The following is a 27,922-nucleotide window of genomic DNA, read 5'->3' as shown; positions in this document are numbered from 1 at the left end:
TGTGATCTTTGACAGCGGTACATAGACAGAGGTGTGCGGACCTACACGTGGGGACCGGTAAACGGAACAGATTACAGGTGAACTTTTGTTACAACATCTTCAAAATATGACAAATTGGATTATGTACAACGCGCATGCCAGTTTCCAAAATCTACAACACGTCAGCTCATCTTACCTAGTAGCGATAACCGATCGCCTTTTTTAACCAAATGTCGCTTTGCAAAATCCGTCCACGGTGTTTTGTTCGTATTCATTTCCCCTACAGCCTCGCCCTTGTCCTGCCTAAATACAGTGAACACTTTATTCAAGCCAAGCTGGGGAACGACATAGAGGAAGCCAAATGTGAGTATGCGGTCATGCTCTCAGTGTCTATAGCATAGACATGCTAAAGACGTGGTCAAACTCAGTGCTTTCCCCGTCAGCGAGACAAGCCTTGCTCTAACTCTCATGACTTAACCGGGCTCACTAACAAGGTGTCCTGCCCCGGACTTGAACGGCTAACAATCAATCAGGGCTGTATTCCTGCTTGGACTGGCTGTCGTTCATCCTGGCTGGAGGTTCGAGAGAGAGAGAGAGAGAGAGAGAGAGAGAGAGAGAGAGTCTGTCTGTCTGTCTGTCTGTCTGTCTGTCTGTCTGTCTGTCTGTCTGTCTGTCTGTCCCCTTAGTGGCTCCACCGTAGCGTGACTCTCCAGAGAGTTGTCCCTCCGCCCACACATGCTTGGCTCTCCCCCTGACCCTAAATCAAAACGCTGGCTCTTTTTCATCTCCTGCGCTTCTTCTGTCCCTCCTTCCCCCATCCCTGCCGCCCCTTTTCCTTCCTGACCTCCACTTTCCTTTGACGGACATCTTGGCTCGTGAGAGGAGACAGAGCACACTCCACACATCCCCCCCACTAGCTCATTATCACCTCTTTTTACTGAGCGGTGAAACGACAGTTTACCCATTTCACAGCGTTGTCAGAGGACCTGTTATCTACATCTCCAGCTCCCCCCCCCCCATTCCTCTCTCCCTCCCTTCGTCTCCATCTCTGTTCTCCCTTTTCCACTTCTAGATCCTTCCCTTTGGTGCAGACTTATTACCCCCGTAACGCACCGGACAGACGCGCCGCCCCTTGGAACACGCACACCCTCCTAACTAGGGTTCTGTCTAACTCACAACCCCCTTCTGTCTCCTTCTTGGTACCCCACCTCTCTCTCTGGGTTATAAAACTGTCTCCACCTTTCTCTCCTACCCCCTCTTATACCTTGCATCATTCATGTCCTGCTCCCCCCTCCGCCTTCAGTCAGTTGTTCATTTGCTCTCTAGTAGTGTATCGTATTTCCAGACTTCATCCAACCCCGATCCTCTCCAGTCTCTCCCTTCACAACAAGCGCTAACAAAGCATCCTGGGTAGCTTTTGCACGGCTAATGCTAAAGCTAATGAGCACAACTTAAAGAAGCCCCTGCACCTGCAAACGAATGTGCTGGTGCAAATGAGTATAAGTGTATAAGAATGTCTGTGTTTGTCTCTTTCTTTCTCTGTCTCTCTCTCTACCCCTCTCTCCCACTCTCCCACTCTCTCTGCATATACTGAATGATGGGTTCTCTCAAATGATTGAATCTGGTTCTTTACTTTCATCTCTCCTCTTCTTCGTCAATCCCTGCTGGATGCACACAGCGTCTCCCTGGGGCAAGTACCTACTCTCTGTTTGTTTTGTGATACTGCATGAAGCTATCCGTGCCTTTGACCCGTTTCCAGGGGTATGTCGGCACCATATCTATGTCTGAGGCATGCCATCTTCTACATAATAAATGATGGATGGATGGATGCTGTGATGAATGCATCGCCAGATAGATGGATTTTTAATTGCCTGTAACTTTGAAGAAACAACTGAGAGAGAGAGAGAGAGAGAGAGAGAGAGAGAGAGAGAGAGAGAGAGAGAGAGAGAGAGAGAGAGGATGATGAGAGCGCTAATGGAGAAGAATGGCGTTTTGCTTTGATTGAGGAACATAATTAGTGGAAAGCGACGTATAGACATCTGGTGTGAGTGCTTTCATTTTATAACTTTAATGTGATGTCACAAAGCACGAACGGCTGATGGGGCAGTTATCAGAGAAGTTGGCGGACTTCTACCGTGAAGTGTATTTATTTATATTTTTGCTCGTTTATCATTGTAAGTTGTAAGTGTTCTTCTCCTTCTTAATGAGGCTGTCAGGGAGCCATAAAGACCAAGTCTTTACAGGCCGCTTAAAGTTAAAGTATGGCTCTAAGCACGGTGGACACAGACTCCGTTCAGACGAGTCTTGACGATCAGTATGAGAACAGCCCTGTATTCTGGACCCATTACTGTGAAGGGCTTTTGTTCAAGGTCCCGACACCTAGCGCTCCTCCTTCACGCAGGGATGGCGGAACAATGGACGGCCTGGGGGTTTGTTGTTGTAGATCACAAGAGATAGACCTATAAAGGGATTACTGAGATGAGACATTCCAAACACGTTTTCCTATAAACAGAATAAAATCCCAGTCAAGACAGGAGTGCCTACTGTGATAACTGCTGTTTCCCGTGCAGTATACTTTTATAGTTGAGGTATAATCTAGCTTTTAATAAGCCTTTATAGTGTTCTGTAGATATTCAATAAACTAGGTTGAATTAATAAAAGCGCTGTGAGATAATACTGTAGGAGGATAGTGTTTTACTTCTTCAGGTTTTCTGTGGTGTGTTTAAATCATTGACTTTCTCCTTCTCCCCTCTTCTGCATCTCCTCATCTGTCTACGCCTCCCGGGTCACAACAGGACAGGAAGGCAAGTTAATCCTTCCTTCCTCCCTTTCTCTTAGGATTTTGTTATTTTACATTATCCAGTACCCTGTATGTGGTGCTGGTGGTGTGTGTGTGTGTGTGTGTGTGTGTGTGTGTGTGTGTGTGGTTGCATTTGTGCATGCATTTAACCTTGTTCACAGGAGATGTCTGTCTGTGTGTGTGTGTGTGTGTGTGTGAGACCAGATATTCGTTTGTGTCAGTTTTATGTCTCGCTGTCTGGAGATTCTTCGTCCTAAACAAAGTTTTGTAACAGTTGGTGTGTGCTTGAATATCTTCCCATGTGTATTGTTCTTCCATCTTACGCAGGGCATAACTTATTTTCTGCATACATTTATCATTTATCTTTCAATAATCGCCTGTTATGTGGAATTCTTTTAGCTGTGGGAACAATGCAACTGGACATGTTTGAAGAGTATGGACACACCTTCATTGCTCCCAGGTGAATAATCAGATACTATTGCATTGGTTAACCAATGGTTTTATATCCTACAGTATAGCATCAATTTATTTTTCTATGAAATACTGCAGTTATAGGCAGCTATAAATCGTACTTCGAGAGAGATCTGCTCTACAATATGAAAATGTATAGCATAGAGAGTGCTTCAATAGTATACAGCATTATATCGTATCCGCAGATTGTACTAAAACAGTATACCATAAAACTTTGTATAACGAAGTGGGGGCTTCCGTAGTATACAGCATTATACTGTATCTGCAGGTGGAACTAAAACAGTCTAAACAGTATAACTGTTTAACATTGTGTCTGCAGGGAGTACTGCAAAGAGCTGAAAGTTTCGGACAACAACACACACTTCCTCATCGACTTCAATGAATTCATTGAAAGTGACGCTCCGAAAGCCTGTGAGTCCTGCATCATGTCACATGCATGTTCCTCCCCCCTCATGTATGTACCCCCCATCCCCGACCATCGTTGAAGCAGCGAAGACACCCTAATGGGTCAACACAGAGTCATCGGTCAATATTAAAATCAATGCAACTTGTATTCCTGAGTAAGCATGGAGACTGGTGCACAACAGTTTGGAGGGGGGTCCTATAATCTATGATGTAGATAATGATGACTGGTTGCATTTTTTTTTTGGACAAAAAATCAGTTCAAAGCAACCATTCAGTATATCTTTAGCCCACCTAAGTCCACCCAGTGCTAAAACCTCCCAGCTCTATTTGTGTCCTCTACCGTAGAGTCTGATTTCGGCTTCCAATGCCATCGTATTACTTGAGACTCACTGACGTCACTCTCCGGTGAGCGGAGCGATGACCTCAGCTCAAATCGACTCTGGCTGGCTTACTGGAAGGGCGGCCGGTGTTGTCCTCCCAGATGACTCACTTGCCTTGTCAACTGCTAAATGAATCTTACCTCACCCGCCCATAGCTCTGGGAGACAGCCTCATCTAGCTAATGCATCTAGCGCCCTGGCTATCCCTGCCCTTCATCCCAACAGGCAGCCATACAATCAGTAATGTCAATAGGACCGTAGTGGAAGGACAATTCAATCGAGTTATGATATCGTTAAAAGCTTTCAACAGGAATCGCCCCCTTTTAAAGGCCAGGTTTGTTAAATTGGAAAAGTCCTTTGGGAATTGCATTGGAAATATGTAAACAATTCCTCCTTGTTTTGAAATATGCTGATACTATGTTGATGAACTAGTGTCTTTACATATGTAATATAATATAACATAATATGAACACCCGTTTCTCTCTCTTAAACTACCTTTGATATTCCAGCTCAAACACAATATTGAAATGTACATGCATACATTTCACACGGTGAACAGTCTTGCCTCTCACGGCCATGTGTGTGTTTCCCGCAGGCAACGTGTCCTTGGTAAACAGGCTCCTCCTGGACGCGGGACTCTCAGCGGAGCTGGTTAAGGTGTGGAAGGAACAGACACTGTGAGTTCACCGCTATGTGCGGTATGCACCGCAAACCGCAAAAGGGCCCGGCCGGCTTGATGTGATGCATTTGAAACCGTAAGGAGGATGCACAAAACGTATCACACTGAAACCAGGCAACCAAAGGATTGAGTGTGTGATTATCCTACGCTCCATTACACGTCCAGTGAACCAGAGTTGTTTCACTGGGAGCTACCTGCTGAGAACTGTCCAATGAAATCAGATGAAAGTAAAACCTTCAGAGAAAACAAATTAGTTGGAATGATTCTTAGCGTATATTAAAAGCACACAAACATTTATTTGTGTACTTTGTGTGTAGTATTGCAGCATTTCTGCGCTCCTAGTCTTGTGACTTTACTTTTTACAATGTTAACATGCTGTACTCGTGATGTGCTTTTTTGGTGTAGCTTCATGCTGTAAGAATTGAACAATGGACCTGGGTGCAATGTGCTGTGCTGTATGTGTGTGACTGTGACATGTTCTTCACCCTCTCCTTTCCCATGTCCCAGGGAAGGGATCATGGCCCGGTTTGTAGCGACAGACGGTGGGATCACGAGAGTCTATCCTAACAGGTATGTGACGCTGTAAATCGACCCTATAATAATGATGCATGGGTGTGTACACTTTGTCTATCCAGCACGTTGGATTCATAAATAAGGCTTGTGTCAAGGTGTGCGTTGTAATGTGCTTTGATAAATGACTTCATAGTTCATACCGATTTTGTCAGGGTTATTCGTTTATCCCCTGCCTGTCCTTATTATGTGGCGTGTGTGTGTGTGTCTGTGTGTGTTTTTGTGTGTGTGTGTGGGTGTGTGTGCTCTTAAATGTTTCAGTGCTGGAGAAGACTGGAATGAGAATCCTGAAACATACGAGTCCAGCTTTTACAAGAGAACCCTGGACAATGAGATATACATTTTCACTGCACCATATTTCAATAGTAGGTTTTTTTTATGGTTATGATGGGGTTTCTCAGTGTCCAATTTAATATCTGCAAGAAAAAACAAACTCTTTCTGTCTGTCTGTCTGTCTGTCTGTCTGTCTGTCTGTCTGTCTGTCTGTCTCTCTGGCTGTCTCTCTGGCTGTCTCTCTGGCTGTCTCTCTGGCTGTCTCTCTATGTCTGTCTGTCTGTTTGTCTGTCTGTCTGTCTGTCTGTCTGTCTGTCTGTCTGTCTGTCTGTCTGTCTGTCTGTCTGTCTGTCTGTCTGTCTGTCTCTCTCTATGTCTGGCTGTCTGTCTCTCTGGCTGTCTCTCTGGCTGTCTGTCTGTCTGTCTGTCTGTCTGTCTGTCTGTCTGTCTGTCTGTCTGTCTGTCTGTCTGTCTGGCTGTCTCTCTCTATGCCTGTCTGTCTGTCTCTGTCTCTCTCTCACTCTCACTCTCACTCTCGCTCTGTCTGTCTGTCTGTCTGTCTGTCTGTCTGTCTGTCTGTCTGTCTGTCTCTATGGGCTGCATTTCACCAGGCCATAATCAAACTCTGGGGGCCTCTTTGATAGTGGTCGTTCCTCCGCTCCTCTCCGCTCTGTTTTCTTTCTTACTCATGGCGGCCCCCCTTCTCAGCGCTCCTATAATCTATCCAGCAGACACCAGGGAACTCCAAGCCCCTCCGGAGTGTAACTGTGCAGTAGGCCTACTTGACTACATTACCATATGTTTGCTCTTAACACGAACATCAGACGGCTAGCCAGCAACGATCAAAATGGACGGCATGTCCACAGATTCATTTCTGACATTTGCACGTATAAGTCCTAACCGCAAATGCTTTAATGCGCAGAGGGATTCAATTTATTTTTCAACCTGAACCGTTTTGTTTTTTTATGAAGATGTATTTTTTCTCATCTTAATTCCTCTCCCTCTGGTGCAGGGAGCAGAGAGTCTGGCTACGAGTCAGGCATTCTGGTCAGCAAGGCAGTGGATCTCAACCTTCATCAGGTTGAACTCAAACCCGCAGGTTGGTGTTGTTGTTGTTGGGGTCCAAACTACTCACTACTCGGTTCACAACCTCACTAGATGCATTAATAAGCTTCATTGTTATGGCGGGCTCCGTTTTCCCCTCTCCCGGTTCTTCTGTAGTGGTGGGAGTCAAACTGAATGTCACGTCCTGGATGAACACTTTCATCAATGCTACGTTAAAAGTCAACGTGAGTCTATTCAAATCGGTCCTTTGTTTGGGAGTGTTGCTGGTTGTACCTGATGTTGGTGCTTGGTATGTATAATAAATTATTACGTAAAAAAAATGTATTAATGTTTGTTTTCCGTCTGCCTCCCTGCAGTGTAAGGATGAAATCTGTGGCTGTCTGAAGAATGATAAGGTGCACACGTACGCAAGCACACACAAACAAACACTCTCGTGATTGTTCTATTCCTCACACTCTGCCATCTTAAGGGTAAAGAAACTCACTGAAGGACAGAGCGGGTTTGATTGTTATTATTTCTTTATTTTTTTTGCCATGAAACGACCAAAAGCTAGTGTTCTTTTTTTTTTCTCCAGTGTTTGTATGGTGTGTGTGTGTGTGTGTATGTGTGTGGTTGTTTCTAAACATGTTTCCTCCAGTGAGCGAGTCCCAGAGGCAGCCAGGCTCAAGGCCCTCTGGATTCCCTGCTTGGGATTGATTTGAACATTTGCTTTTCTTTTCAAAGTGTCCTTGTGAAGCGACAGGCAGGCAGACGTGTGTGAGAGGAAGCTACTGTGAAGGGTTACTTCATCTGTCCTGTGGCTATGCTGGCAACAAATAATAGACATACACCCTTACACTTAAAAATATGAAAACACACATGTAACAGATACTTAGAAACATTCAAATGAACTCCTTAATAATACAACTTGAACAAGAAGGTTTCATTCAAGGCCAGGTTGTTTTTCGAAGACAATTTTTCAATCAATGGTTGGTCATTTTCCAACCGCGTGGTCCTGTGTTCATTTGTAGAAGCAAAATTGAAATACTTTTGGAGTCAACTATTAAAAAAACACAAAACAGATTGAAGATCATCTTCTGATGGATGTGTTATGAGTTCTGTGACAGAACATGTGTTGACACGCCTCTCCCACTTCCTGTGTTACTGCAGCATGTGGACTGTGTGATCCTGGACGACGGAGGCTTCCTCCTCATGTCCAACCAGGAAGAGTACATCACGCAGGTGAGAATACATCCACCTGCTCACTCTCGCTCTCTGCCCACTCTCCATCGCGATGTGGTGTAAACTGTGCGGTGAACAATCACACAATGAAACGTGTCATTTAAATTAAAATATGTTTTTGCAATTGCACAACTGAAGAAACAAAATAAATATTAATAACATTAATTTGTGGAGCAACAACATCCCTTTTATGTCTGGAATACATAAGTTTGCGGTTTGCTCGCTAATTAATTATGATGTTTCACCATACATAACAATTTTGCTGTTTGTTTCGAACTGATCAGCAGCTTGAACAAATCGTTTTGAGCTCTGTGATTGGTCGATTTTTACCCTTGGACGAGGAGTCATCCTTCCCACGAAAACAGATGTGTACATGTTTGAACTCTAGCCTTTTTCGAATACGATTTTTTTTTATCAAACTAGGTAACAGCTTGTAGTAATAATGAATCAAGAAGTGATTCACATGCTTTGAAGCTCTACAAATGCTCAAAAAACCTTTCACGGATAAATATTAATTGGAGAAATGAATAGAACTTTTACTTTCTGAACCATGGCCGTCAATTAAGCGCTGCCCACTTCTGAACTCTAAAGACAAAATGAAACAAACAAAACCTACCAAACCAAAGTGTAGTTAGAATACTAGCAATGGCTTGTTGGCTCACAGGAAACACAACTGTATTACAGTTGTGAAATACTGCTGGAAAAGTATCAAAGGAATTCATGATCACAGTTTCCCATCGTTTTTAGTAGCGTGAAATGGATCCTGTGTCTGCTGTTGGAATCCTAGCCTGTCAATATAAAATATGTATTGAAACATATATATTGGGGTCTGGGAGACGCCGGGTCTCCTCCTCATGATATATTTCTAGTCGGGGCATCTGCAGTTTGACCTTTGACCCGGTTCTACTGTCATATTGCTCTTACTGCGGTTACAGGCTCCCAGCACCCATGCACACACGCAGACACGCATTCGAACGCGCACCCATGCTGTGTGTATTCTTATACTGTGTGCATTGCATTTCACACAGTGTTCATTTAATAATCCACTGTTACCCTTTGTTTGTGTGTGTGCGTATGCACGCATTCCTGTCTTGGTCGTGTCTGTGGGTGTGTGTGTGTGTGTGTGCATGGGGGTTTGTGAGACCAGATAGGTCAGTTCTTTGGGGAAATTGACCCCGTGCTGATGATCAACCTCGTGAACACATCGCTCTACTCCTTCAACAAGACGTACGACTACCAGTCCGTCTGTGACCCGGAGAAGGACAGCAAGGCCGCAGCAGGCCCACGAAGCGTCTACGTGGTGAGCCATAACACATATACCATGTTCCCACTGTCAGAGATGGACCACTCTGTGGGGTGGTGGGGTTAGGTTGGTAAACTGATAGCTAGTGGATCCAGAACCCTATCCCTCTAACCCTAACCCTACCATAACGCTATATAATGAAGCTTATTACTGCCGCTAAGGTTCATTTATGGTTCAGTAACATTATTTGTAAGTGTAACCAAGTTAGTTTTGTGGTCTTTGCCTGAACTTTGCATTGCAAAAAAATTTGCATCATTGCATCATGCATCAAAACGTACACATTTTTGTACTTTTACCACACATTTGTCTGGGACTTCGATTTGCTATCTAATTTTCCTCTTGCATACAGCTATTATGTGCTGAATGTATGCATCAATCTCAGATATTACTGATGCTCTGTGGTAATACTGTCTAGCCTAATGCTCTACTATGGTAATGCTCTACTATGGTAATGCTCTGTGGTGATGCTAGGGCTGGGCGATATACCGGTAGTAAAATTTATACCGGTATATTTTTGAAAGAGATATGTAGTTGAGACAATATCGTCATACCAGTATATTATATATTATTTTGATGTTGCCTTGTGAGCGCTATTTTATAAGGCCGACCGCTGCTCTCTGAGCCTACAAGCCATGTTCAGCTGCTCAATCCCGCCCCTTACATGTACGCAGTGTTCTCCCACCACGTTACGCTTCACAACTAACTTTGAATAAACAAGTGGTGGTAGAGAGTACGGAACCCGTAAAGGGACACGGGGTAAAAAAATGTTTTTACTGTTTCACGTCAGCACGAGAAAGCATCGCACGCATATCACTGGCAGTGTACGTGTGTGACGTCAGCGAGTCAGTGTACGAGCGAGGAGAGCGAGCGGTAGCGTGCGTGTCAGTTTGGTGAAGTAATGAACAAGTCCGGTTGTGTGTAAGAATAAAGTATCCAGCCTGTCAAGAATCGGTGGCCGCTTCATTCCGACCATATCCCGGCCTATAAGAAGACCCACTGCCGGTCAAAGTGAAGGGTGTTGCCCCCGATAGCATCGGCCCTGGAGGAAACGTCTCCCCTGTGCGGGTTCCGTATGTTTCAAACAGGCAACACTATTGCTTTTTATTACACAGCTCTTCTCAATGCAGTGGAACGCTACGTTCACTTGCATGGGCCCTTCACAACTTCCGGCGTTGAATTTATATTTGATAATTCACCGTTGCTAAGTATAATTGACCGCTGTCAAGGAAAACAAAGGATTTTTTGCCTCTAATGACGTCTTTGGTATCACTCCGCAAGTAGTCCGGTAACTTGTCAGCCCCGGCGTCTTTGGTTTCTAAGCGACGTCACAACTTTGGCGGACTATTTCTCTGCTGATCAACACTACGAATGCTGGTTACAAATGAATTGTTAAAAGACACACCATGAAGTTATTTTTCGTTTAGGCAAGTAGCCGTGTAATAAGCGGGAAAATGTATAGAACGTCGCCGGTCATTATCGAAAATAAGCCCATTCAGGGCGAAGCAAGACAACTCCTCTGCACGTCGGTGTCCTGGTCGCCCTGTCGGGGCTTATTTTCCCAATAATGACCGGCGTTCTATACATTATCCCTTACATATCTGTTGTTAAAGCACAGCTGTGTTTCGTTGAGCAAAAAAAAAACTAAACCTAAATAAATGGTTGATGGTGAATACTTGTGGCGTTGAGTTAAAACTACACACTTTACCCGTTTTATTCAAAATATCGTTATAATATCGTATGTAACTGTAGGCAGTGTTTGTAATGTAATGTAATGTAATTCGGTCTTTGACCTCAGGGTGGACTCGTGTTATTTCTCGTAAATGTATGTTTTATTTCTTCTTCGTTTTTTTTCGCCGAGAAGCTTCTAGAAGCTAGTGTCGCAGCTGCAGACAAGCCACGTTCTATATACGTTCTAAGGATTTACGTTCTATATACGTTCTAAGGATTTACGTTTCAAGCAGGCAACAAGAGATTTAAGTTAGTAAAGTGGTAATAAGGTAGTAAAAGTGGTTAGTGTTGTTTTTGTTTCCTTTTTGTTTGCCGTGGAGGATTTGTGTGCTCTTGGGTAATTGTTTGTGTGTTAAACTAATTTCATGTCTGTATTGTATTGTAGTTCTACGGTGTGATTAAACCATCAGTAAAAGGATTTCAATGGGCGTTACATCGTATATCGCCATTCGAACAAAAAATCTCGAGATATGAGTTTTGGTCCATACCGCACAGCCCTAGGTGATGCTCTACTATGGTAATGCTCGGGGGTATTGCTCTACTATGGTAATGATCTGTGGTAATGCTCTACTATGGTAATGCTCTGTTGTAATGCTCTACTATGGTAATGCTCTGTGGTAATGCTCTACTATGGTAATGCTCTAGCCTAATGCTCTACTATGGTAATGCTCTGTGGTAATGCTCTACTATGGTAATGCTCGGGGGTATTGCTCTACTATGGTAATGCTCTAGCCTAATGCTCTACTATGGTAATGCTCGGGGGTATTGCTCTACTATGGTAATGCTCTAGCCTAATGCTCTACTATGGTAATGCTCGGGGGTAATGCTCTCCTGCTTTCTCTCCCTGCAGCCGACTGTTGCTGACCTGCTCAGTATCGGCTGGTGGGCCTCCACTGCTGCTTGGTGAGAGCAGATCCGGCACTCGTTTCTGGCATGCGTGTGTGTCCGTGTATGTGCGTGCGTGCGTGCGTGTGTGTGTGTAGTGTTTGCACGTGCGTTCGTGTGGGAATGTCTTCCACGTGTATGCGTGTGTTTAACAGTGCATTCCTGTGTCCTTGCGCGGGGTGCGTGGTTCTGCCAGTGGGTGGGAGGTAGATGTCGTTTTATGGGCGCACACGTCCCCGTTTATGGTGGAGCTACACAGTTTTTGAAGGAGTGGCGGAGTGTGAACTGTTGGGTGGGGGGACTGCAGTCACTAGCGAGGTCGGCCCAGGATAGTGATAAACACCATATGCTGCTCGGTCCGTCCTGTCGGCACATCATAAGCCCGTCTCTTATGTCTCTATAGGAGTCATGTTCCGAGTCGTAACAGTCTCTGTATTCATTGTCCAACCCTGACACTTAGAACCCGTATCCACTCCTTAACCTCTACTCTAAACATTTTGAATGCTCCTATCTCTGTATTCACCACTCACAAGCGAGCCACTCTGAATACAATTAAAGTGTCCCGAACAGACGAGACAAGAACAAAACAAAACGGTGACTCAGAAGCCTTCCAGACGGGCTGGCAGGCGGCCACCTCTCAGACAGATGTGGTCGGCGAACGGACACAAGGCGCGCGCGGGGTACGCTGTTGACTCACGCAGCGTACTCCCTTCCTAGGTCCATTCTGCAGCAGCTGCTCTACAGCCTCATGCTGCCTAACCTGCTGGATGCCGGTGAGTCACAACCACATCATCATCATCATCATCATCAGCTTCATCATCATCGTCCTCGCTGTAATTTCAAGAATGAAACTAAAAGGAGACGCAGTCTCTGCCTGTCTGGGGCAGCTCTGGGATTAACTGTCTGAGGATACCAGTCAGTATCAGTATCTTCTTTTAGATCTCTCTTGGAAAACCCTTCTGATACACTGGCTCTGAACGACACTGGACTTGAAATTGTCTTATTCTTTTTTTGAATTGGGTTTGCTTTTAGTGTTTCTTTTCTGTATTTTTGTATTACTAGTGTTATTGTCAGTATGACTAGTGTAGTGTCTGACCAAAGGATCCTGGAACTCCTTCAGGGAAGTGTAGCTATGAACCTGTGTCTCCTCTCTCTCCTCCTCACCTCCTCTAGTGGAGTCGGCAGAGGAGGAGGTTCCAGATGCCATGTTCAAGGAGAGCTGTATCACAGAGCAGACGCAGTACTTCTTCGATAACGACGAGAGATCCTACGCAGGGGTGCTGGACTGCGGGAACTGCTCCAGGTAAAAACCATCCATACAATTATATTGTGGATCTAACCTGTGGTCACTTAAAGCACTTTACAGAGCTTCCCTCCATTCACACATTCATGTTAATGTAAATGGACGGCATTTATACAGCGCTTTTCTAACCATTGGCCACCCAAAGTGCATTACTGCCTCACATTCACGCACACATCCACACACTGAGGTGTCTTGCTCAAGGACACCTCGACACGGAGCCGGGCATGGAACCAGCAACCTTCAGGTTACCAGCCAACCCGCTCTACCTCCTGAGCTACTGCCGTTCATAGACACGTTCATACACCGACGGCGGGGTCCATCATGCGAGGGTACAGCCTGTTCCTCGGGGTCAGTTCGGGTTAGGTCTGCTGCTCACGAACACCTCCACGGCTCAGCTCGTAGGACCCAGGGATCGAACCCGCAACCGTCCAGTTTCCAGACGCCCTGCTCTGTGTGTGTGTGTGTGTGTGTGTGTGTGTGTGGGGCTGTGTTCGACTCCTCCTATCCACCCATAACAACGGAAGGTCCGCAGGGGATCTCCCTGGCTTCTGTGTCTGTCTTCCTGTCCGCCGTCCACGCCTGTCCCCGGCCAAGCCAGGGCCAGCTTCCCCTCCGCCGGGCCCTCTCTGTCGCGGGGCCCGGCCTGATCGCAAGCAGCTGCCGCCCCGAAGGACTCGGATCAGCCCCGACGCTTACCTTGATCTGTCAGCGTGGAGCGGAAACACCCCGTCCACAAACAGAACAACACCGCGCATGCCAGCCGCGGCCTGGCCGGTGCGGAGCTTTGCTGATTCAGACGTAAACACAGCCCAGCGTGTTGGCAGAGCTCCGTCCCGGCTCTGGGCCTAATGCAGACGGTCTGGCTGGGGGGTTTGACACGCCCCCTTGGGTTACAAATTGTTATTGGCCACACGTGCCGGCTCTCCCCCATCCCCACCCCCACCCTCACCACCACCAACCAAAGGTTAACGACCACACCAACCTTTTAACAATCGTCGTGTGTGCGTGTATGTGTGTGTGTAGTATCGTATTATGTTTTTGTGATTTATGTGGTTGGTGCTGTGTGTGTGTGTGTGTGTGTGTGTGTGTGTGTGTGTGTGTGTGTCCTTGCAGGATGTACCGCGCCGAGAAGCTTCCCAACACCAACCTGGTGTTCTTGATCACAGACGCCAAAGCCACGTGTTTGTCATGTGACCCCCGGCCGCTACGGCAAGCCGAGCAGCCCTGTATCCTTTATCCCCCCTGGCAACATGTGGACACCCCCCCCCCCCCCCCCCCCCCCAATCCATCACCTGATGCGGGACGTTCCTGCCTGGTACCTGAGAGAGAGAGAGAGAGAGAGAGAGAGAGAGAGAGAGAGAGAGAGAGAGAGAGAGAGAGAGAGAGAGAGAGAGAGAGAGAGAGAGAGAGAGAGAGAGAGAGAGAGAGAGAGAGAGAGAGAGAGAGAGAGAGAGAGAGAGAGAGAGATGTGCATGCTTTCTCTGTGTGTGTGTTGGCAGGTGAATGATGCACCAGATGTGCCGTCTGTTGAAAGTAGGTTCTCCTGTTACTGCTGGATACCAGAGTAAACTGTCACCTTGATGCCATGCTGCCATGGTATTGAATCAATTTGTGTGTGTGTGTGTACGTTAAGACAATCAGGTTGACTGATGGGGCTCTGATGCTGGCTCCTTTTTTGGAACAGCTAAAATGTCATCAGTAGGCTGACACACACACACACAGACACACACACACACACTTAGCTGTAATGACAGCCTCACAAGACCAACAATGGACAGCTATTAATCGTGCATCCCACTCTACAGCCGGCATGCTGCAAGGCATCGTGGGATAGCATGATTGGCAATTTACGCTGGGAATACTCTCTTAATTTGCATCTCACGAAAAATGGGGTTGAGCCAAATGTGATGATCGATTTCTCTCTCGCTGCACACATGCTGATGTTCACACAAGAGCGGGCAGATAGACACAGAAAGACAAAGGCACACACGTACGAGTGCGCACGCACACAGCCACTAAAACAGAGCCACACACACACATACCAACGCAGACACACTCACACACAGCCACTAAAACCGAGGCACACACACACAGCTATGATCAATGGCACTGCCCCTCGGTAACGTCTCCCATTGTTCCTGGCCACGCGGCCGTCCTGCCATCGCTCATTAAGGTGTAGATACGTCCCAGCAGCCGGGAGGGCACCGCAGAGAGAGCAGGGTCAGCACCACGCCTGATTCATGACTCCACCCGCCAGGGGTAGAGGAAAACCAAAGCACCAGGGCTGGAGGGGGGAAACAGCAATCCAGAGCGGTTCTCTCTCCTTAGCGTCTACGTTCAGCCGAGGGTCCTGATCTGTGCGAGCTGGCCCGGAACCCCAGGTACAGGAAGGGGCCCGACGTGTGCTTCGACAACGATGAAAACGTGAGTGATGGCTGGTGGCGCGTCTGTGTTTTCGTAGAGGCAGGGCTGCAGGAATGTGTGTATGGGGAGGGGTCCCACACCTCGCTCCCTCAGTACCTCTGAAAAGAAGACGAGAAATACCCGGCCATCTATCATTCACATGTTTTCTTTGCCCATGTCTCGTGTTTTGCTTTGACTTTATTTCATGTTAACTTTTTGTTTTGGTGTCTTTGAGTTTGCTTAATCATTTTTTATTTGTTCCACTTCATTGGCCTCACATTCCATTGGCCTCTGCCCTCGTCCATCACACTAGGATGAGCCCTTGTGCCCAATCAGCCGAGGCCGTGGCCTAAGGGTCTTCCCACTGCTGCTGTGGCTGGCGCTGTGCTCAGGGTCAGTGCACCCCCGCCCTCTTCCACGACCACTGTGGTGTAAATACCAACTAGCAATAGCATAGCGATAGTCGTTTTCTGCTTTTTAAAGAAGCACATTCAATGCCAGCCAATGATTTAAGGATTAACAGTAATGATTAGATAAGAGGCACTCAAAATGCATCTATTGTTTGGGGAAGAAAGACATGAAAGTTAGACCCAAATGTATACACAAACCTAAAAATACAATTTGTTGATCTATTATACTAATTTTTTGTAGCACAGCGACAGGCTGTGACTCGAGACAGCAACAAAAGGAAACAAAGAAATTATTTTTATAAATTGCTCTCCATTTGAAACACTTTTAGAATTGACAATTTCTAACAAAAACGGAATGGTACACAAAACAGGAAGTCTATTTCAGAGCATGAGTTCATCTTCGGTCTTCAAATTATTAAATAGTATCCAAATATTTATTAGAATATTTTCCATATCTGTCTCACACACACACACACACACACACACACCCACAGAGACCCCCCCCACCCCCAGTGATAGGAAGTGTGCATGTGTCTGGCAGAGAGCTCCGTATTCTCGCTAGGGTAAACAGAGGAAGCTTTCCTCTCTCCTTCTGATAGTTTGTATGTGTTCGAAACCCCTCCCACCTTCCCTGTGTTACGGGCAGACCATGCACGGACATCCTCTGTGCACCGGCATCAAACAGCAAGCCCTGCCACAGATGGAAATATTTTCATATGGCAAACACAGGGGCATAAGAAGCTTACAATAGGGCTTATTTTTCTGTATAAACTTGATGATAAGGCAGGCTAAAATCTCACAAGCTGAACTCTGGATTTGAGATATAATTCGGGATATAGACGGACTTCACAGCTCAGCCACGAAAGACATTGTGTCGGCCAATCAGCGGTGACGACAGCGCGCACTGCCGTTTTGAGGATTTCTAGAAAGGCTTAATGAATAGAATAATATTTATAATGCTTACGGCTTTGTTTTCTTTGTACAATACGTTTGAACTTTGGTGAAAATGCATTTGCTCACAGTGTTTACTTCGGAAATATGGCACTCAGAAGATAACATGATCAAGCTGTGAGAGGATACACTGATGCTATATTCTATACATTATTTATACTGTGCAACTAATAGGCGTAGCTCATTCTGGCAGGAGTTCACGCTTTTTCTGCACCACCTATCCGCTCACACTTATCGCAGTCCAATCAAGCTCACGTCTGCTGATTTGCGGTCTGTTTAAGACCTTCCACCTCACACACACGCGCTCTGGAGCGCTGAGCTGACCATCGCCCAGCCCTCACCTGCTGTGGTTCTGCTCTGATGTGCATGTGACGTACACAGTGGGTTGAGATATCTGATGTACCCCATGTGGAACCATTCCACCAAACTAAACAAAAGTATTTTGCCTTAACTAAACATGTTTTGCCATTTCATGCAATACATGTTTAACTCTGATATAAGTTGTGACAGAACTGCATTACTTTTTTGCGATGTGTGCACTACTTACATCGCTGTACATTAAAAGTATTTCTGTCAACTTTATAATAGCTAGTATTCCATATACACGTCCATACATACATGTATCCATTACATTCATCTTCATCATTATGAGTTGCATTACAGCATAACAGTGTAGCATAGCATTAATTAATGAGAGTAATTAATGTCATGCCAACCTGTGAAAGGGCGTATAACGTGAGGAATAATGAGATTATCATGATCATTCACCAGGAGGATGATTCTGACTGTGGCGCAGGAGCCTGCCTGAGGTCTTCGCTGTGGTCCTTGGTGGGCCTCCAGCTGTTTCTACTAGGACTGACCACCACCTCCACACACTCATGACCCCCTCATACACATAGACACAGAACATCCTGTCTGCTCTGAAATACAAACAATTCTACTGTATGTATTCATTTTCCTCTCACAAGGAAGACATCATCCCGCGTGCGGTCGGATGAATTGTCCAAACGTCTTCATTGTCACACAATGTGTTTGTTTGATTTGAACAACTTCATTCGTTGCTCACTGCCAGTGTTGAAGTGGAGCCATCCTCCATGTTTTACTAATGCCAAAGGGTCGCTCATCTCTCTAGACGGCGTCCCTTTCTACTGTGTTACGCTGGCTCGGTTCCTCCATCCCTTCACCCTATACTATGGTGCAAGATAAAGAGCAAAACCAAACCCTTTAATTCTGCCTCATCCTCTCTAGTGGACCCCAGCCAATGACCAACTAGAACAACCCAACGTTATGGCGATTATTATTCTAAAAGAGAAAACCTGTACCTTCACTGACAGCAATGATATGTGTCGTCTTCAGTATTGTTTGTCGCTTATATTCACTGCTAATGAATAATCATACTCTAGGTATATGAGCAGAAGATGTTGCTATGGAAAAATTAGAGTATATATTTTGAGGTTCTTTGTTTGTTTCCTCTTGTTAATCTGTGTGGTGGGCTAGCATCTGCTGGTGTTCTCAGTGTTGTGGTGTATCAGCATGACGTCTATAGAGGAAAATAAACTCAGTACTCTGACACCAAAGCTCCATATACTACCAAGGACTAAGGGAGATGTACACATGTACACGTTTTTTTTCTACTGAACACACTCCGACGGATATACCGTACATTAATATATGTTAAAAAAAGAAAAAAACGTTTGTTTTTAAGTCAACAAAGCAGTTCTCTCTCTCTTGTGAACGGGACCAAAACAAGGCAGGACATAGGTATTATGGGATGTGTGCTTAGTCATAGGTGTAGCTTACAGTGACTCAGCGTGGCCAAGATCCAAAGACGATCCCCGTGGATCCCTTTTGGATGAAATGTATTCTAGATTGCATTATTTTGAACGTGTGTGTGTCCTCGGTTCAGTGTAACCTTGATGGCCCTTGATTTGATGCATCAGATTCCCAGTGCCTATGTAGCTGTGTAACACTCTTGTCGGCGATCCAAACGTTGCATTAAAGCATTGCATTTGTTGCTCGTCTGCACTTTCTATGATCAGAGATGGGCAGGTAGAAGTTCGATTTACCGATACGTCTGGGTGGACAAAATTGTAACGCAGCAAATCCTCCTAATGCACCACGGACGATCGAAACGGACAAAGAGCAGAGATTGAGTTTTTACATCTCTCTCTCTTTCTCTCTCTCTCTCTCTTTCTCTCTCTCTCTCGCTCTCTCTCTTAGCATATCAATCAAAATCAGAAATGTTTTTGTTCATTAGGTTATTTCCCTCCAAAACCCCTCTACGGGTCCTCTCTCCTTTATGCTTGCTTCCTATTTTTATGTCGACACTTCTGGATTCTGTCAAGGTCAACTGTGCAAGGCTCAGCCACCACGTGATATTGCCGTGTTGGTGGTGAGGTGTTGGGGGGGTCTCTGAATATACTGCCTTTACCCCTTCCACCCCCCTTCACCTCCTCCCCCTTAAGGCATCATGAAGAGCACTGGTTACATCCATGATAAACACCATGTGACTTTCATTAGCCTTATTCCTGTTGCACAACACAAACCGTCCAATGTTCTTTTGAAGATTAGAGATCAGTTCTTTCCATGTGCGGGGGTTTTATCGGGGTGTCCAGAGTATGCCTGTGCATAAAGGCTGAGTATAGATGTGTGTTTCGCCCGTGGATGGGAAAGGGGTCCTTCGTCTAGTTGCGGACAGGCGTGCTGCCTTTCGATTTCTGATTGTGCTTTAATACACAACTCTTTTGTGGGAATCGACTATAGCCTGGATTTTGTATACATTTGTACACTTAATATTTACTGTATGAAAAAAAGAAAAGAATGAGAATAAATAATGTTTATAATATGGTGTTGATTATGGTGCAAATGGAATATATTCACAATAAAAGTGTTGTACTGTCATGACCTGGGGGACCATTTTGTTTCCTGCCTGCTCTCCTGTCTCCACAATGAGGTCAGGGGACGCTGCAAACATGTTATGATATCCTTCCGAAAATCCTTGCTTCCTGAATTCTATTCCCCGAAACAGACCATTTACCCGTCAGAAACATGATGGAGGTGCACATGGATTCCGTAATGCGTGTTCTACTGTTGCTGCAGACGAGTTGTTGAATGAATATGTTCTTCAAAACGTTACGCACCGAAAAAGAAAATTAAACTTAATATAAATATAATTTTGTATGATAGAAAATGATAATATCACAATACTTATTTTGTAAATAAAGCACATAGATAAATATAGATATATTCAATAATTATATGAATTATTATATAATTATATTAATCTATTAAGAAAAAAAATATAAATGATAAATTACAAAATGCCAACATATTCAGTAGCTGTAGCTTTGACGGACATTAAATGAGTAGGTTGGTATCAGTTTTAGCACTGGTTCTATGTGTAGCTGTGGTGGAACACCAAGTGCCGAATGCACCCTGGCAGTTTGAGCTCATCTCATCTCCCCTGGTGACTTAAACTTTGTAGAAGGTTGACACACCTTCTATTGGTTATAAACACACACACACACACACACACACCTACCAGCCTGCCCTTTTGCCCCGTTGGACAACCAGATGTCCCTCTGTGTATTTATGTCAGTTTTTATTAGAACCAAGTATCTTGTTTGGGCTGATGGTAATCTAGGGTCCAGTCGAGTTCTCAGAGTGGAGAAAGGATGGTTGAGCGGTCCTTGTTTTATTCTTGGTCGGGGGGGCAGTAATCCCGGGAGGTCTCTTTATATATGTGATCTACAACAGTAGGCTGGAGGGGGGATTGCAACGAGATACCCTTGTAAGTGGGAGAAGGGTCATAGCCTTTAACATGCCACATTTAAGGACTTACAGACACAGGCGTAGGCAAGTTGGCCTTCCCTGCCACCCGATATATTGGAGTGGTTAGGAACCTCCTCCCTCTTAACCAGCTGCAACTTGCCAGAGTTTGGCATCTGGCTTTGGTGGCCGTATTTTATACGATAACGACCCTTCAAGAATGACTCTATCTTGGATGTTCTGTAAAATGTGTGCTTTTTGTTGAATTTGGTGAGTTGTAAAAGGTTTTGGTTTTCTTCCCAAAAAACAATGTGTTTGCTTACTTTAATAACTTCAGCTAAACAAAGCTAGCTAAGAGAGTAATAGCATGGAGATTACTCACAGTTTTAATTACTCTACACACAAACACACACACAGACACACATACACACACACATCGCATCCATCCGGTGCCATCTCATTACGAGGGTCATGTGCATCAAAGGGCCCCTAGAATGGCCCCTGGGGAAGAACAAGAGGTCATAAGTCACTCGCTGAACTTCATGCATTTGGTTTCTGATAGCGTTGCTTCATCCTTTTACGCACGCTTTGTACAGAAAGCTCTGGACCTTTGGAAGCACGTGAGGCTGCGGATGGCCGATCGTGCTGTACCCTGCTAAATTTAGCTGCAAACCCTCCTCAAAAATAGTATTTTCAGCATCATCCTATAGGTCATTCAACCGCAGCCTGTGTAAACTTCCCTATTTATGTTGTAAAAACACAATCAACGTTGACCCTACAAAAAAGAGTTTATAATTGGTGTTGTTCGTTTTTCCCGGAAGGGAGAAGAGTTGCTTGGGTTCTCGTAAGTTGCGTCAGGAACGTCACAGGGTACCGGTGAACCCGGGGCCTCATGGGCCCTCGTGTTCTCAGGGGCCTGAAGCGCAGGCTTGGGTAATTGACCCAAGGTGCAAAACAATATTACAATAACCCATCCACGATGGGTTGCAGCTAATTGTAGCGTAGTACAGTGTGATCAAACAGCCAAGGAAGCACGGTGTGACAACGTCTGCAGAATTGTTAGAGTTGTTATTTGAATTTGAATTGTGTATATATATATATATATATATATATATATATATATATCCCAGTATGCCCGTATGTAATGGTCATACTGGGATACTAATAGTTGTCAAATACCAACCAAGGAAAGCAACGACCGGAAACAGAGCCAAGTCAAATGTGTTTGTAGAACTCTTCAGAACATGGAGGATGAATATGTTGTGTGTCTACTCGTGCGTGCCACATGATTAGACATGCGAAACAGCAATACAACAATGAGGTAAAATGGATAGATGTTGCAATGGCTTGAAAAAGCTACCGAACTCAAAGCTGGCATATGTAAACAGGAAATGCCATGAGGTTAAACTGTGGTCATAAAATTACAACAGACACACTGTGATTCATGGTTCTCATTAAGTACGTAGGGGCCAACTCCCCCTTTCTTTCTCTATTTTCTTCTTTGTGTGTGTGTGTGTGCATGTGTTAGCGTGTTTAACTGTCAATGCACATGTGTGTGTGTATGTGTGTGCGTGCACATGCAAGTGTGTGTTTGTCTGTGTGTGTGTGTGTGGTAATTGTAATTGGCAGGCGTAATGCAGGAAGGTTCCCTCTAGGTGAAAAGCCTCTCTACAGGACACATTCCTCTTCAACCCAGATTAGCCTTGACTGATGGGGTTTACCCTAGCTGTAGAACACGTCACATGCCATACTGGCTGAGGTATGTGTTTAGTTGCATTGCTGGAATGTAATCAGAAGGTCAGAATGAATCAGAATGAACACAATATTGTTTTATCTTTGATTTCTTTGACAACCTAGACACAAACAGTAAGGCACTGAAATAATTACGGTCAAATGTATGTTACCAATAGTCCAGTTGCGCAAAGCAATCAAGTAAGAGTAGGACGGTGAAGGGTTGAATGGATGGAATGAGATTGGGTGGAGTGATGGATGTGCATTGGGTGGATGTAGATCAGGGGGATTGATTGATTGAATCAGATTTGATGGAGGGATGAATGAATGGATGGATGGATATATATCATGTATATATATATTGCTCCAACTATATTTTTCTAGGGTTTGCTCATCTTCTTCTCTGGAAGTTGAAGTACAGACAGCGATAGCCTAACTGCTCCCACTCCTCTCCATTCGAAGGCCTTCATCACAGCACCGAGCCACGGGCTACCACTCAGCTCAATCCCTCGGGAGGGGGGCAAACTTCACCAGCTGCTCCTTATGTATCTGCAGAACACATCCGTGACGTGAGTGTGTGCGTGTGTGCGTGTGCATATGTGTGGGCTTGTGCGTGTGTGTCTGGCAAAGCATGCTGTGCAGGCATACTAGCCGGACTGCTCAAAACCATGTTCTCAATCTAAAGTCTAATTAAATGTATTAGGACTGACACATAGTATACCTGCTGGTCCAGAATAGCTCTCTCTCTCTCTCTCTCTCTCTCTCTCTCTCTCATTCTCCCTCTGGATCCTTACATTTGACTCTCTCCCCTGTGTCTCCACTTGTGTGTGAGTCATGAGAGGCTAAATTAGCAGTAAGCAGCGGACAAGACACGGTGACTGTTAGCAGATGTTTGAAATGTGAGCAAAAACAAGTTTGCTCTCTATTTTTCAGACCTCCAACTCCATTCAAGCGGCTGCTGAAGTGCGTTTATGGTTCCGTGTCTTGGCTCGGTCTCTGGCTGAGAGCGTACTTATTGTACTAATGATGGATAACTTGAATTGTACCGCGTAAGGGACTACTACTCAGGCAAAACAAATAATGCAGCAATCCGTTGAAGCATATATATATATATATATATATATATATATATATATATATATATATATATATATATATATATATATATATATATATATATATATATACACATGTGTATATAGATATTTATATATAAATAAAGAATTGCAATAATAATACGAAAAACGACTGGAAAGCCCCATTTCTATAAATTGTTCCAGGGAAAACTACAGAGGGCTATACGCTAAGCCCATCCTTAATTATGTTGGAATAGTTTTGAAAAACAACATGGTTTATCTAAGATCAAGACATAAGCGGAAAATGTGTGTGTGTTTGCGTGTGTGTCTGCGTGTGTGCCTGCATGCATTTGAGTGACTGACGTCTCAATCACATGCTCCATGCTATGCAAAGGGAAGGGATATTTATACCGTCATAGTTTGTGTTGATATACAAACTCGCCGGGCCCTTGTGTGAATTGATTGTTCCAGAAGGTTCCCACTAATAGGGTCACACCAACACCCAAAAGCAACGACAAAGAGTGACAAAGGAGTGAGGCTGGGCACCTTGGGTTTGGTCCCCGTGAGATGTTCCCTGTTCCTGTGAATGTCATCGTCCAACCGGTTCCAACGGAAAGGTTACCGCATGTGTTTAACAAACCTGAGAAAAGTTATTGATTCAAACAAAGCAATTATTTCCAGATAAAACAAGGCCTTTTTTAAGCACATTCTCTGTATGAATATATATGGCAATTTTGCATCAAAAGCAATGTGAACATTACAATATTTTTCACTTTAAGAGACATAATATGATACATGATATATTTATAGACCATGGTGAGATTGTATATTTATTGTGCTTAAGTCCCTTTTTGGGCCCTTTGATATTTTATTTTGGATATGTAGATGTGAAGAATGTTTTAGTAGCTGTTTCTGATATGTGTTTCTCATGTTGTTTAGAAGACAATCTGTGTTTTAAAAGCCTCCTGGGACTGAGTGCGTAGTTTATTTATGTTACCCCCTTACTGTCAGCAGCTCCTAATCACAAGCGCTGTCCAGACACACTCACACTGACAACAGGAAGTCACTGTTTGTTTAAAAGGGGATCAATTAACACACTATCAACTGTGTGCACAAAACATCTGCCCCCAGAGCCCCCCAAGACAAAAACACACACACACACACACACACACACCCACACACACACACGCACGCACGTACCCAGAGGCCTGCTGTCGTTCTAGCTGCTTATCCCTCTATAATCTGTCCATCCACACTCACTTACACTTCCTACTACCAACAGTCTCTTCTCATTAGTCTCATCCCCACCTCACTCTGTCACCCATTCTCTCTATCATAGCTCTGCCTATTCCCTCTGACCTCACTCTGTCATCTATTCTTTATGTACTCACTCTGTCCCCTACTCTCTAACCTCACGCCTCGTGCCCACTGCATCCGTCCGTTGACTGATCCCCATTGACTTTGAATGGGGACGGACGCGCAATGCATTGTGGATCCGTGCGCTCCGTTGGAGCCTTCGGCGCCGTCAAAAAGTTGAAAAATGTTCAACTTTTTCAGCAGCGACGGATCCGTCATCCAATCAGATCGAGTATTTAAATGTAAGCACTGTGACACTACTCGGGCTCTGACGACCCTGGAAAGCTCCCCCATCCGTCAGCCACGCCTTCCGACATTAGGCGTGGCGTAGCTATTCTCTCTGGCCTCACTCTTTCATCTATTCTCAATCTACTCACTCTATTCTCTCTGGCCTCACTCTCTCACCCATTCCTTTATCCTCAACCTCACAGGAGATGTATTAAGAAAAAACAATACTATATTGACCTATTTATATATATACACACACAGTTAATGTGGTCATCTATGCATTTCTAATTGCGCTTCACAAATGTCAGGGCTGTGTGCATGCCATATTATGCAAACAGCTTTGAACTGAATTTATAATGAAATACTGCGATAATAATGTCCCTTTCCACTCTCACCCCACTGTGTCTTGCAGTGGTGCAACACTGGGGGGCATGTGGGAGATGAACCATGAAGCAGGAGGTCAATGCAAGGTCCTGCTAATTTGCTGCAGATGAAAATCTTAAACACGAACACACCCACATTCACACACTGACGTACACACGCACTTGCACAAATACGCGCACACACAAATTCTCGCACAAACACACACACTCAAACAAGCATGCACACACACAGACAAATGTTCACACGCACACACACACACACACACACCTACCTCTCTGGGCGCTGGGACCACCCTTGTTCCAGAAGGTTCCAGCGCTCTCACGCTGGCTCTCTGCAGCTCTTCATCATCTCCATTCACCCGCTCTGCCTCGCAGCTGCAGGGAGGGGCACTCACACACCTCACACCCCGACCGGCGCGGCCCATGGCAGCCGTCATAGCAACGCACAGTAGGAGGTCTCCAGGCGCACGCGTCTCTGGAGAGACATATCAGCAATATCATTTGTATGAATATTAAAATCGTTGTTTTTTTTTTATCCTTAATGAATTATTTGTAAAGGGATTTTGTTGAGTAGAATGTTAACACATTCATTTAATTTCATCTCAAATCAGAGACATACAAAGAAGAAAATGTAAATGTTTTCAGGGTGTTACCATGAAATACAGACGATGTTCTATATTCTATGTTCCCTATTTTCATTAAATGGAAGGTAAACAAAGATATCTCATATCTCTGTTTTTATTGTTGAAGTTTTGCGGTTGATGGATTCAATTGTAAACTACCAAGTCATCTGCTGCATGTTACGTGCAAAAATGTGTGTGTATAAATAAATATATATATAGAGAGAGAGAGAGAGAGAGAGAAAAAAAAATAAAATCAACACAGAGAGAGAGATAAAGATCAGGAGACAATTGTTTGTCTGTTCAATTAATGTGTGTGCGTGTGCGTGTGTGTGTGTGTGTGTTATGCGGGCAGAGAAAAGTACAAAACCAAAAATCTAACTGAGTAATGTTGTAGTCTTGAAATTCTCTGACTCATCAATCAGTGTTTATTTTTGCAGCCCTTCAATAAGCTGTTAGTCATTATAGAATACATAGATGTTGTCCTTTTAGAAAAATCATTTTTTATCTCCCCATATGCCTGTGTGTGTGTGTGAGAGAGAGAGAGACAGCATAGAGACATAGAGAGAGAGAGAGAGATGGATGGATGGATGTTTCACTGTTAATTGGATGATTTACAGTCATCCAGTGTTATGCTCCCTGTTATGCTCATACTGGAGAAAACAAACATTTGTGTGGTGGTGGTCTTGGTGGCACGCTCACACTGATGGGAAATGGCGGGGGGGGGGGGGGGGGGGAACGTGGAGGTGACCTCTGACTAATCGCCATATTGTTTACAACATGCTGTCATCGCTTGACATAGGCATGACTTTTAAGGGGATGGATCGAGATGCCTTATCCGTGTTTCTAATCATCACCTCTTGTCATTTTTTCCCGGATGGAAAGAAGAGGAACCACAAACTGTGTTTGTGTTTCCACCGCTTGTCCTGTGAGCCCAACGCGCCGTGAGTGACAATTTCGCTGTTCGTGTTGGAGAACATACGCTGAGAACTTTGGAAGTATCAACAAAAAAGAAAAAAAAGAACCAAAACAAAAATAGCGGTTTGTCTAGGAAGAGAGTTTTAAAAAAAGAAAGAAGTGAGGGCTAGATGGAGCACGATTGAAAGGGGAAGGAGGAGGGAGAGCCAAGGACAGGAGGAGGAGGAGGGACGGAGGCGGAGGAGGAGAGAGAGAGAGAGAGAGAGAGAGAGAGAGAGAGAGAGAGAGAGAGAGAGAGAGCGAGAGAGAGAGTAAAAAGGAAGAGAGATAGTTGCAAGGAAGTATTAGTCCACCAAGAGCAGGCGCATCTATGCAGTGGTCGAGGTAACATCTCTCGGAAGACTCCAACAAACAACAACAAAATCAACAACAACAACACAAATTACAGCGCAAGCATCTCCAAGTTGTTTTCGATCATGTGGATGTACAATACTCTCATCGGACTCTTCATTGTTTGCTGTTGCGGTGAGTTAAAGTGCTGCCCTCGAGTTGTTCTCTGTACATGACAGTGTCCACAAACAATCCGTGTGTGATTTATTTTGATATCGGAGAGTCGGAACCAAACGAACAGCCTCTCATTGTTAAAATGTTTTTTTATTGATCAAACCCCAGATACAGGAATATGCATTGTTGAAATGTGCATTTTTTTAACATAACCGAGAGTTTCTAACCTCCAATTGGATGCGGAGACTGTGTGGGACTGTAGCCTACTGTGATACCGCATCTCCGTGTGAGCACATGGTCCTAGGCTATTTCTTGGATGGATATATCCAGTCAAATATAAAAACAGCTGTGTAGTTCTTCACCTTTAAACATTATGAAACACAACTGGCTGCTGCCTATTACTGATAAAACGGTGAATCACGCATCGGGGGACTTGGCCCTTTTGACCAAATGGCGTGATGCAAGTCCAGCCATACAACAGAAATAAATATGCTATTTATTTCCATTGCAAGT

At 44.6% G+C, this 27,922-nt stretch overlaps 2 protein-coding genes across 3 annotated transcripts in view; both read left to right on the top strand.

Moving 5' to 3' along the window:
* Window positions 1-15,921, top strand: part of LOC307081089 (voltage-dependent calcium channel subunit alpha-2/delta-1) — a gene marked incomplete at both ends in the record, with an annotated part of 55,819 nt that extends 39,898 nt beyond the window's left edge. The window contains 18 exons of the mRNA XM_079744119.1: window positions 16-77; window positions 266-342; window positions 3,179-3,239; window positions 3,570-3,661; window positions 4,630-4,711; window positions 5,221-5,283; window positions 5,545-5,648; window positions 6,569-6,655; window positions 6,778-6,845; window positions 6,978-7,016; window positions 7,771-7,842; window positions 8,990-9,142; window positions 11,724-11,776; window positions 12,476-12,531; window positions 12,932-13,061; window positions 14,175-14,287; window positions 15,403-15,485; window positions 15,778-15,921. Coding sequence (XP_079600245.1) covers window positions 16-77; window positions 266-342; window positions 3,179-3,239; window positions 3,570-3,661; window positions 4,630-4,711; window positions 5,221-5,283; window positions 5,545-5,648; window positions 6,569-6,655; window positions 6,778-6,845; window positions 6,978-7,016; window positions 7,771-7,842; window positions 8,990-9,142; window positions 11,724-11,776; window positions 12,476-12,531; window positions 12,932-13,061; window positions 14,175-14,287; window positions 15,403-15,485; window positions 15,778-15,921 — 1,539 coding nt within the window. The remainder of the gene's footprint in view (window positions 1-15; window positions 78-265; window positions 343-3,178; window positions 3,240-3,569; window positions 3,662-4,629; window positions 4,712-5,220; window positions 5,284-5,544; window positions 5,649-6,568; window positions 6,656-6,777; window positions 6,846-6,977; window positions 7,017-7,770; window positions 7,843-8,989; window positions 9,143-11,723; window positions 11,777-12,475; window positions 12,532-12,931; window positions 13,062-14,174; window positions 14,288-15,402; window positions 15,486-15,777) is intronic.
* Window positions 15,922-27,268: 11,347 nt separating this feature from the next.
* Window positions 27,269-27,922, top strand: part of hgfb (hepatocyte growth factor b) — a 22,131-nt gene continuing 21,477 nt past the window's right edge. For both annotated transcript variants that reach the window (XM_079742941.1, XM_079742940.1), the window contains exon 1: window positions 27,269-27,430. In XM_079742941.1, the coding sequence (XP_079599067.1) occupies window positions 27,382-27,430 (49 nt within the window). In that variant the 5' untranslated portion in view covers window positions 27,269-27,381. The remainder of the gene's footprint in view (window positions 27,431-27,922) is intronic.

The sequence above is a fragment of the Pollachius pollachius genome (genome assembly GCF_949987615.1).
Source record: "Pollachius pollachius genome assembly, chromosome: 9".
Lineage (NCBI taxonomy): Eukaryota > Metazoa > Chordata > Actinopteri > Gadiformes > Gadidae > Pollachius > Pollachius pollachius.
The sequence above is the reverse complement of the archived record's forward strand: the minus strand, read 5'-3'. Positions and strand labels throughout refer to the sequence as shown.